Source organism: Corvus brachyrhynchos, unplaced genomic scaffold (assembly GCF_000691975.1).
Source record: "Corvus brachyrhynchos isolate BGI_N302 unplaced genomic scaffold, ASM69197v1 scaffold11, whole genome shotgun sequence".
In the NCBI taxonomy this organism is placed as follows: domain Eukaryota; kingdom Metazoa; phylum Chordata; class Aves; order Passeriformes; family Corvidae; genus Corvus; species Corvus brachyrhynchos.
The window spans coordinates 5,075,317-5,086,498 of NW_008236965.1; the positions used below are offsets into that span (position 1 = coordinate 5,075,317).

The 11,182-nt window shown below is 40.3% G+C and overlaps 1 protein-coding gene across 1 annotated transcript in view; it reads left to right on the plus strand.

The window, feature by feature from the left end:
• The window catches only part of SCML2 (sex comb on midleg-like 2 (Drosophila)), a 74,902-nt gene that overhangs the window by 44,232 nt on the left and 19,488 nt on the right, over positions 1-11,182 (plus strand). The window contains 3 exon segments of the mRNA XM_017728391.1: positions 3,680-3,930; positions 9,165-9,300; positions 11,164-11,174. Of these exon segments, the coding sequence (XP_017583880.1) occupies positions 3,680-3,930; positions 9,165-9,300; positions 11,164-11,174 (398 nt within the window).

Consider the following 11,182-nt stretch of genomic DNA (forward strand, 5'->3'; position numbering starts at 1 on the left):
AAAGCGTAACCTTTTGGGTCCTTTCCATGCAAATGAGCTCAGTTGCCTGCAGTAGGTCTGCTTGTTTCAGCGAGGGACTGAGTTGTGGCTATGCATGGTTGTGAATTCCAAAATACAGAATTTGGGGTTTCTCTTACATGAAATGCAAAGTTTGCAGGTGTTGGGATTCTCACAGAACCGTCTGGGGGGGGAAGAAAGAATGTTTTGAAAGAGAAGTATTTGAAAGTACGAAAGCTGTTTATGAGTTGCATGAAGAGCTATATACCTATAGCCCACACCAACCTGGCAGTATAACTAGAGCTCTGTGAACTTTGAAAGCTCTGCTTAGGTGCTAACATTTCTATGGTAAAGTATGTCCGTGTAGTGTGACCTCTGTTCTTCAGTTACTGAGGGTGCCTGTACAGGTTTTGGCTCTAAATACGGTATTTGGGAAGGAAAGCCATGCAATGCATCCCCCTCCTGAAACTGGAGTGGTGGATATTTGTGTAGATGAGCAACATGACACAAATGCTTGATTTTGTTTGTGCAAATGAGAGGGCCTTTGTGATGCAAAGCAGCATCCTGAAAAGGCAAATGTGCTTTTTTGGTTGTAAATATCCCAGCTAAATACTGCAGTAATTGCAAGCAGAGCTTGGCATTTTTCCTCTCTATTCTCTTCATCGTTATATTTTAACAAGTTCTCATGAGACTATTAAAATGTCTTAGTTTTTGGAACATGTGGCCTAGTGGGGATAACTCTGTCTACAGATGCAGTGGGTTGGCAGCTTGATTTTGCATGTCTTTTCATTTCCCCCCAGATCCTGTGACCCAGTGTAACCTTTGGTCTCCCTCTGAAGGCCGGGGTGAGGGAAGTATGAGCAGGTGACTGATGATCACTGTCAATACAGCCTGCAGACAATATGGGAATTACTTTAGCAGTCTCCCACTCCCTTGTGCTCCCCCCATCCTCTCTTAAATCAACAAATGCAAATAGCAGCTTCCTCATTTGCTGCTATCTCCGGAGGCTGCTCAGGCTGCATGGGCTTTGTTGCCATCCTTCCTATTGAAAAAAGCAGCTTCAGCCCTAGGCAGAAGGAAAAATACCGAGTGGGACCTGATTCCCCCCGCCCCCTTAATGGTTAATGCTGCTCATATTTGGTTCTCTGGCGTATACAGGTAGGAAGATGCTGAGATAAGGTAGTGCTTGATGGTGTGGTTCAAGAGGGCAGCCTGAAGTGGCTGGAGCTGTTTGCATTGTTACTCTTTGTCCTGGAAGGGGATAGGGATTGCCTAGTGTCCAAAACTCATACCTGTGCTCCTAGAACCTGTTGATGTGAAAGTAGTGTGTATTTAGCAATAGCTGTGTCTTTACTGTGCAAGAATAGAAATGCATTTGCTAGATTTCAGCATAGGCAGAAGCACAAAGAATTTGTTAAACAACATTTTTTTACAAGGTCATGATTGTTTTGTTCAGTGCATAGTTGGGTGGCACAGATAAATAAATATAGCTGCATTTTATATTGTTGTAAGTATAATACAGGGCACAATATCTAGTATTGTATTGGGCAGCATACAGTTGATACTGTTTTGCTTTCCAGATATACAGCTTAACATGAGTTACTGTTCAGCAATTCAGGGACATGAGAGTAATGCTGTGCCAGCATTTGGTTAAAATTCTGCTCATCTTATTTTAAACTGTCATTGCGTATGAAAATATGTTTTGGCACACATAAATAAAAGGAAAGTGATCACTATGTACATCCAGAAGGTGGTCCTTCTCAGATACCTAGGGATATCATGTCTGCATTTGATGTATTAGGATTGCAACCAGTCATAATGAAGATATTTCTTCTGAACTGCCATTTAGGAATATTAGATTAGTAACTGAATCAGGCAAATAGCAATGTATGTAAATGCTCCTACAGCTTTAGAAATGAGTGTCAGTAGTACTTGTATTTTATAAGAGGTCTGTGTACAGTGTGTATTTCATCTTACAGTGACATTTTCTATTGCAAATACTTAATAACAGTTAACTCCTGAATAGAGATACAGAGTTAAAGGAACAGTTGTAAAGCAAGGTGCTGGACTGTTAAGTTGAATATGATTCATAGAGCTAGGCATTGAAACTGTTACTCAATCTTTGAATATGTTATTTTCTCAGTTTCTCATTTTAAATGTATCTTTGTGTTTTATTTTTTGTTTTACTTGTTTACCAGAAAGCTTCAACATACTAATATTTCAGGGAAGAAATATTCAAAATTCACAAAAATCTAGAATTAACAGCCCCCCATTTCATGCTCCTTTTCATGCAGCATGAATTAGTGCTTTGAATCAGGCACTGGTGACCGACACAGTCAAAGCCTGCTTGAACTCTAACTTGCAATACTTCTAAGTTATATCACATTAAGTTCATGGTATTTAAGGTTGGGGTGAATCACATGAGTTTCACAATCAGCAAGATGCAAAAGGCTGGGATAGGGGCAGTGTGACACTAGAAAGCTGTCTAATTTTAGTGTAAAGGTTTCAAATTACTTCAAATATGTTGTGTTTCTTTCCCGTACCTCTCAACAAAGGTGGTTTGATGTAAAAAAATTTCCTTTTTTTTACCTGTCCTGCAGCTTATGCATCTGTCTGCCTGCCAGTGGTCTGGGCCAACAGAATGGAGTATTTGTTTGCCTTTGGGAATTAGTATTTGCTTTTTGTTGGCCACAGGTGCTGCTGTAGCATGGTGCAGTACATCTTTTCATTGGGGATATGTCCTTATGTTCTGTTTGGCATCCTTTTGGTGTTCTAATCTGTCCATTGGAAGGGAATTGTTAAAATTAAACCATCATTATTTCAGAGAAGGGCAAGTTGGATGGAAAAGACCTGTGCACTAGGAAGTTTAATTTAATGAAATCTGGTTACATCTTGGAGCCTCACACCAGATTATAATACAGTCACATCATATGCATATTGGAACATATCCAAGTGGATATCTGTTGGGATCCTATATTGGATTGGAATGGGAGATTAACCCATCTCACGGGAGAAAATCACTTCAGTGTTAAGAATGAATAAAAATGATACTTCATGTTTGATTTTTGGAATACCTTCTTCGAAATGGCACCAGGTAGAAAAATCTGGGTATGGTTATGTGACCTTAACTTTCTAAACCAGCATCTCAGACAAATACTCATTAATGACATTTTGCCTTTCATCAGTTTCTCCTTGTCACTGGGATGATTTTCTTTGCTTCTCTGAGTTGTTTTATAGCTCCCTAGAAGTAAGTTTGCATGTCTTGAAATTGTGGAAACTGCTCTTAGAGGAAAAGAGATGTATTATAGGCTGTATAATTTGTGTAGTATTTTTGAAGGCCTTCTTGATGAATGGCAGTTTATAAATATTGTAATTAAATTATGGGAAGCATTTATAAGGTGAGTGGATTAATTCTTGGGTTTTTTCCCCAATTTTTATTTGAATGTTTTTATCTTAGGAAAGTCCCTCTAAAAGAATGGGTACAAAGAGTTCTCTCTTTGGCTTCAATGAAGTTCTATAGTTTCATGCCAATCACTTAAGTTCAAAGTAAAAAGTATATTCATTTTACAATGTAAATTGTGCAGTACACTTTTATTTTTTTAAGCCTTTGTTAGAAAAGTTGCTTTCCATTGTTCATTTTGAGGTTTTCCCTCCCTTCCCTTTTGTTTTTGTTTTTCCTCAGTTTCCATTACAAAGAGCAGTGCAAAAATCCAATCTTCCCCTTCCAAAGTGACCCGGCGTTCAATGCAGTCTCCACAGAAATCTGCTCCAGTACCGGCGCAGCGGGGCAGGAAACCAGGTCGGGGCAAACCCCCTGGACAGTCTGCAGTTCCCAAGAAGGGCAGGTCTCCTAAAAATATTCCCCTGACAAAAAGCACCTCTCATACTGAAAATCTTAAAACAAGGAAAAAAAGTTTAAAACCTGGAAAAAAGGTTAGTCCTTATCTACTACTTTACTTTGTATTGCAAAATTTTGTAGTGAGATTTTTTTATTATTATTATTACTTAATTTTCTCTCTTCAGCCTTCAGGGCTTTACTGTTTTCAGCAACTGATTGCAAGAAAAAATTTAGAATAGCTCTTCTGGAATATTTTAGTATAAGATCCTGTGGATTATTTTATTCCCAAACAAGATTACTGTTTTATTTATGGGTGAGTAATTGGTGTTGAAAAATGCTATTCTGAAACAGAGAGCCAGGGAAGCCTTTAAGCTTCTTAGTTTGGGTTAGTTTGTTACTGAACCATATACATAGCTTGTGGTTTTTTGGGGTTTTTTTCAGGTTTAGAAATAAAGAATTAAAAACAGTGAGGGCCTTATTGCTAATTTAGGCATCTTAAGCATACAGCTGGATTTGCCAAATGAATCTCATGGATACCTCCTAATATGGAGGTGCTACTAGCATGGAGCAGGAAGCTTCTTTTTCTCTAGGTGTGGGCCTAATTCTGCCCTGGTCTGAAAGGCATGATCCTTTCTGCCTTTGTCTCCGCCAAGCTGAATCAGACCTGGAGTGTTGGCACCTGCCTCCAGCTTCAGCTCTGGTGGAACTGTTCAGTCAGGTACACATTGGCACTGCTGTCCCCCCTTCCCGCTGCCACTGACACCAACATTGGTGGATGAGCAGTCTCAGAGTGAGCCAGTTCAGGGAGCTTAACTGGTAGACAACTGGCACAGCAACCATCCCTCTTACTTCCTTCTTTGTGTGCTCCACCCCAAAAAAGCACAAATGCTACAGCTGCTGCAAGGAAGAATAGGATCACAGCAGGGCAGACTTAGGGCAGTTTGGATTGCCATGGAAGTACAGTCTATTTTCTGAGGCTCGCTCATGCACAGCAGGCTGTTCAGGAGGAGTAGCAATCCTGCAGTGTCTTTCCTCAGGCAATTTGTGTCTGTCCTTGTGCCCTTCCTCCTTTGCATTAGCACTAGTGAGGAGGTGGGCGGCAGTGCTTTTTTCTGGCGTTTTTTGTTTTTTTTTTTTTTTTTGTGTTCATTCCCCTTTCTTCTCCACAAGAATCAAAAAGTAGAAGGTTGGGGGCTTTTCTCCTCAATTCTGTGCTGTTCAGGAGGAGTAGCAATCCTGCAGTGTCTTTCCTCAGGCAATTTGTGTCTGTCCTTGTGCCCTTCCTCCTTTGCATTAGCACTAGTGAGGAGGTGGGCGGCAGTGCTTTTTTGTGGCGTTTTTTGTTTTTTTTTTTTTTTGTGTTCATTCCCCTTTCTTCTCCACAAGAATCAAAAAGTAGAAGGTTGGGGGCTTTTCTCCTCCAGTCTGTATCAGTGTGGGCTGTGGGATCTGTTGCTAGTGATGCATGGGAAGAGGTGGAGTAATGGCAAGGTGGGAATTTTCCCTTCAGTGATCATGCTGATCAGTGTAAAGTGCTCGTGAAATAACATTATTAGAGCATAGCCAGAAGCTCTAGTATGAAACTGGAAGCAGCACTTTGTGGAAATGATGATCACAAGATAAATTATTTTGGGGACCATAAATTGAAAGCTGAGCACTCTTCTCTGCTGCCTGCCTCTTCCAGTCAGACATCCAAACTGGTAGGCCACAGATGGAATTGGTCTTCAGTTTTGTTTCTCTCTTACTTGGTGTATAAAAATGCACAGCAACACAGATTAAAGAGGAGAAAGGTGCTCCTATCCAGGGTTAGCTGGTGGGTGGGGTGTTCCTCATAACTCTGGAGGGGGCTTTAAAGGACAGCATTGAACACAGGACTGTCATATCTTAAGGTCTTACTCAGGTGTGGCAGGATGTGCACTTGCATGTAAGAATTTTGCCCTCTATCTCTCATTAAAAAGAAATTGAGAAGTTTTATCTATATTTTGAAACAGTAGTTGGAGGCACCTTGCCATTAAAAGAGGCTTCTGGGCCCTGGGTGTCTGAAAGTGTCTGCTTGGAGCACTACATTTGACACCTGGTTTGTGTGAGGTGCTTGGGGGGACTTTCTGGGGAATGGGTGTTACTGCTGACCTTCCCTGTCCTGAGGCAGCAAATCTGAGGTACCTCTGTGCACTCCTGATTTCCTTTGTGACACCAGGCAACAGAGAGTTAGTTTTTGCAAAATCTAGGTTTGATAGATCTAATTTGGAATTTTTACTTCATTAACTTTAGCATTAAAAACTTGAAAAATTAGCTCCTTTTGACAATTCACAGAAGGCTGTTGTTGCTTTGGTAAGTGGTTAAATTGCGAAGATGTTATACATATGTGCAAACTTTTCTTTGGACTATTACACCTGCTAGCATAAGGGTAAAGAGAGGAAATGGGGCTTTGTGGGAGTTCTGCACAGACAGGGTGTGTCTGACATGAAGTACAGCTGTACAGCCTGTACACCTTGCAGTACATATACAAATATGCAAGTGGTGGGTGCCTAGAGGCTTGAAAGTGCTGTTTTTCTTCCACCCACCCCAAAGACTGATCAAAAAAAACCCACCCCTCCAAATTTTGCACTAAATAATTGTGCTTCAAGTGTGGTGGCTATGTGATGTATTTAGGGACACTGGTCTATGCCTGTTTCTCTACAGAGTTGTTTGAATTTCTTTGCCCCTTCAGGTTTGTTATGCTGCAATGTTTATCATTGTGTAGATATTAACTTTTATTATACAGCTAGAAATGTTGAGCTGTTGCATAATTTTTCTCCTTTATTTAAAATTTTTTCTAAGCTCTGTAAGTATGAGATGCATGTTGGATTTTGTTTTTCATTTGTTTCTCACAGCTTGCACTGTATGTTTTTACTCTTTCGTAATAAAGAAGAAACCTCTGTACGTCTCTTTCAGTATATTTTAAAAGTACACTTTACATAACAGTGGAAAGAATTCCTTTCAGCATTTCTTGAGGAAACCCCTTGGTCTGAGTGTGGGTACCAGTCCTAAATTCAACCCCACAAAAAGTTTTTAAGCGTGAGGGTGAAGCTGGTGAAGTTGTCCTGGTGATACAAGCTGTGAGCCCTGCTCTCTGCAGGCAGACACCCAGATGGCAGGGGCCAGCCAGCCACAGCCAGACCTGCTGGACAATCTAAGTACATTCTTTACACTGTGCCCAGCCCTGCTGGAAATGTGGCCTGTCTCATGAAACAACATGGCTCTGAGCTTGCAGCTGGCTGCCCGTCACTGTGGGGTTGCAAATGAGAGCCTCAGCTGAGCCAGCATAACGTGCTATATTCCCTTCTGAGGGAGAAGGTAGGAAGCAGCCGGCTAGTCTCACCATGTGTGTGCATTGGTGTGGAAAATGGATGGTTCCTCTTAGTTTAGTGTTTGTATTTTGTTTTCATGCCTACATTTTTCCCCATTTCCTCATATTTTCCCTTAACCACCCATTTTTGTCAGTGTTGTGAGAGAAAATTGCCCTCCCCACCGCAAGAATCCCTGCTACAGGGGGCCTTCAGGAATGTTGGACTTCAGATCAAAAGCTCAATCTTCCCAAGTGCATTTTTGTTCTCTATATTAAGGATGGAGACCTTTCTGTCACCCAGTGTTAAGATAAATGAGCAATTCCTGACAAGTAATACATCACTGCTTGGTTCTGTGTCTAACCTGTGCCACCTCATCTCATTCACAATGCAGTGCCAAGCCTTGGCAGTCCATTCCTTATGTTCATGGTGATCCCACACAGTGCCATATTGTCAAGTACTTTCTCCAGCCATATGTATATTCTTCAAACTGTAAGTGGCACAGAATTTTTCTTTAAAGTGCCCTGGATTTCAGAAGAAAGTTAATTTTTTCTTTCTAGGTGTTGTGAAGAAGTCAAGCACTGCTTCTTTTAGGAAGGTATATATTCAGATTCCTTTCTACATGGTTTTCAATACATTACTTGGAAAATAGGCTGCTTCTAAAAGTGTAAAGGATAAATACTGCTAAATGGAAGAGGGCTTAGCCTTCCTTAGCAAGTTGGCTGAATTTTTATTTCACTATATGTCAGTTTTAACAGTAAATCCTTACCACATGACCACAAGTCTTTGCTGCATTCAGCAGTGTCCAGACCTTGGGTAATCTCTTATATTCCTAATTTTTGCTAGGTAAAAGAGTCAGAATGTAATCTGTTCTCATGCAAAGAACAAGTGGTGAAGGGAAAAGTGATGAACTCCAATTTATTATTTCTTTTATTTTGGTGTATTTTCATAGTATGTCAAAACACATCACTGATCTCTGGTGACCAGTGACAGGACCCAAGGGAATGGCCTGAAGTTGTGTCAGAGAAGGTTTAGGTTGGGTATCAGGAAAAGATTCTTCACCCAGAGGTGAAGCACTGGAACAGGCTCGCCAGGGAAGTGATCACAGCATCAAGTCTCACAGAGCTTGAGAAGTGTTTGGACAATGCTCTCAGCCACATGGTGTGGCTCTTAGGGATGTCTGGTGCAGGGCCAGGAGCTGGACTCCATGATCCTTGTGCATCCCTTCCAGCTCAGCATATTCTGTGATTCTGTGAAATGTCTTCCATGTCCACATCTCTTTTCTAAACCCCAGTCCAAACCAAATTACAACAAAATTCTCTTTTCCTCAGGTGAAGAAGGTAATGCACGTGGACCAATTTCTAAATCGCTGTGGTCTGAACTCTGGTTATCTGTCATATGATAAGCTGCAAATAAGTTTGCTTTGGGAAAACAAAAGGTTTTGGCAACCAGCATGACTGGATTGTAACTACAGGCTTGTTTGATACCTTGCATGAAGCACCTGAAAATTCCCGGGAGTGGTTACTTGGGAATTTCAACTCCTTTGAAACAGGCTGAGGGAAAATACAGGTGCACTGTAATGCTGACACCTAGATGTGACTTAGGTTTTTTATGGCTATCCATACACAGCCCAACTAACTTATTTGAGTTGTGATAAACCTAGATGGAAGGGCATGAACAGGAAAATAATCCAAAACACCTCTTCCTAAGATTTTTAGAAGAGTCATGAATTAGTATATAAAGCTCTTTCTTTTCCCACTTTTTAGGTAAAGGTGGGTTCTTTTGTAAGTCAGTTGTCTTCCACTGCATTACTAAAGTAGCTGTAACTGCAAACTGACAGTTTCTGGTCTTCCTTTCCTGAACTTTCCCTTCTCTGCTGTGTGTGGTGCTTTTCTAGTAAGGAACCACACACATTCGTTAAGGTGGTAACTGATAGCAGAAAGGTTGTGCAGACTCCTATAAAAACATTAAACATTTGACTCTGTTTTTATTTCTCTTAACAGAAAAAAGTCTTGCCAGAGCAACTGGCTCCTACATCTCCTTCTCCTCAGTCGTCTCCTGAGGGGGACAATGGCACTATGCAGATACTTAAAGATGGAACCAGTTTGTCTGGTGCAACTACAGCAGTTACATCCACAGGTAAAAGACAAAGCAAAAAAAGTGTGTGAAATGGCTTCCATGTCAAGCAGTTTCATTTTATGGAGAATGTGCTGCAAACTTATTACTGTAAATCATTATTCAACTGCCTTATTTTTTAAAGATATTTGTAGGAGCCAGAGTTACTTTTCAGAACTAGTATTTTGATGCCCACATTATAGCAATAAGTTCTGGGGCACAGGGACTTTTGATAGATCTGCTAGACCTGGCAGTTTGTTCCTGTGTGAAGAAGGAAACTGTACAGTTCTTTTATGTCTGTCCCAGTCCTTAATGTATGAAATGGGAATAGATGTAGCTAAAAGCCCATGTAATATTCTGATATCATGCAAGCTGTACTGTAATATAAAAAAATGGAGATTTTATCTTTATATAGCCTTATATGAAAAACAACTCTTAAAACCCAGTAAAGGCAATCAGAGGGGATATATTCCTTTCCTCACATTTGCTTTTTTTTTTTTCCCCTAAATATAATGAAATGTGTCTTGAAAATGGTTGGCAGAAAAGAAATAAGCTAGTAAATGAACTAACCCATTGAGGAACGCGTAACCCTATAGTGAAACAATCGTATATTGTCAGCTGAAATCTCAGAACTTTCTGAAAGCTCCATAAATTACAGTAATTTTGCTCGGGGTGCTTTTTTACATTTAAAACCTGTTTTTACAACAGAAGTTGTCAGGCTCTTCCCATGCCCAGTTTCAGTCATGGACAAGGGGAAAACATGTACCTTTTTCCTTGGAAATTAAATGTTTTGCAAGGCAGTTGTTGTTGAGCCCAGACAGAAAATGCCATACTATTATTGTTGATTTGTAGCTTTGATCATTTGTACAAATAAGTTTCCTTCAATTTGCAGACATCAGAGAGTAAACAGATATGCACAGACATTACATCATTAAAATCTTGTAGAAATACTTCATATTTAAAAGTTCAGGGTTTTTATCTAAACCCAAATAAAACTACAGGTCAGAAAATATGTCAGTCTTTTGTGTAATAGAATGTTTAGATTGCTTAATCACCACAGAGGCACATTTTTTCATTAAGCTGTAATAATGTCTTGGGTGCATTCTTGGTCATGTGGCAGCCAGGATGAACAAGAAAAAAAAAATCATCAATTACACGTTTCCCGTGGTTTTCTGCCTTGGCATTTGTTATGGAAGACACTTTCACATTGTCTCTTTAAAAAGTAGTTACCAAAGTCCTGTATGATTCTTTTGTGCTAAACTTTAAACCACCTTACGGTGTTTGTAAAGAAGTGTTTATTTAGCAGACAAGACCACATTGCAGTGTGGAAATCCTGTGTGAGGGGTTCGGGTCTTCTGAAGCCACAGGCCTACAGTAGCTGCTCTGTGTGTCATGATCTGTGTGATGAATATGTTAGTGCCATATGGGTGCTTCAGAATGAGCATCAGTGGCAGGTATATAACATAGGGTTCTCTTTGTTGCAGCTTCTCAAATAGGAAAAAATTTAGGCAGTAACTTGGTAAGGCCAGCTTTGTAGAATTGTGACTTAGTAGTTTAGAGTACCTGACAGTAATTTGTACTTTGTTGGAACTAGTGTATGAGCAGAGATTAGTCAAAACACAAGCACAGATCATGTCAGCTTTGTTACATTAGTGAGGTAGAAGAGGGCTTCAGAAAGCAGAAAAAAAGTGAGTTTAGGATTCAGGCAGGAGAACCTTGGCAGAAGAGCACTTTCTGCATGCTCTGAAAGTATGTGTGCATGCTCAGCTTCTTGAGTTGACCAGTGTATCTTTTCTGCAGGATTAAAACTAAAATGGCAGTTTTGCAGTTCTAACTTGGAAACATGTCTTGGTTCCTTGGCAGTAAATATGGCTTGTACCTTTTCAGTGTGTGTTTATGTGAACAA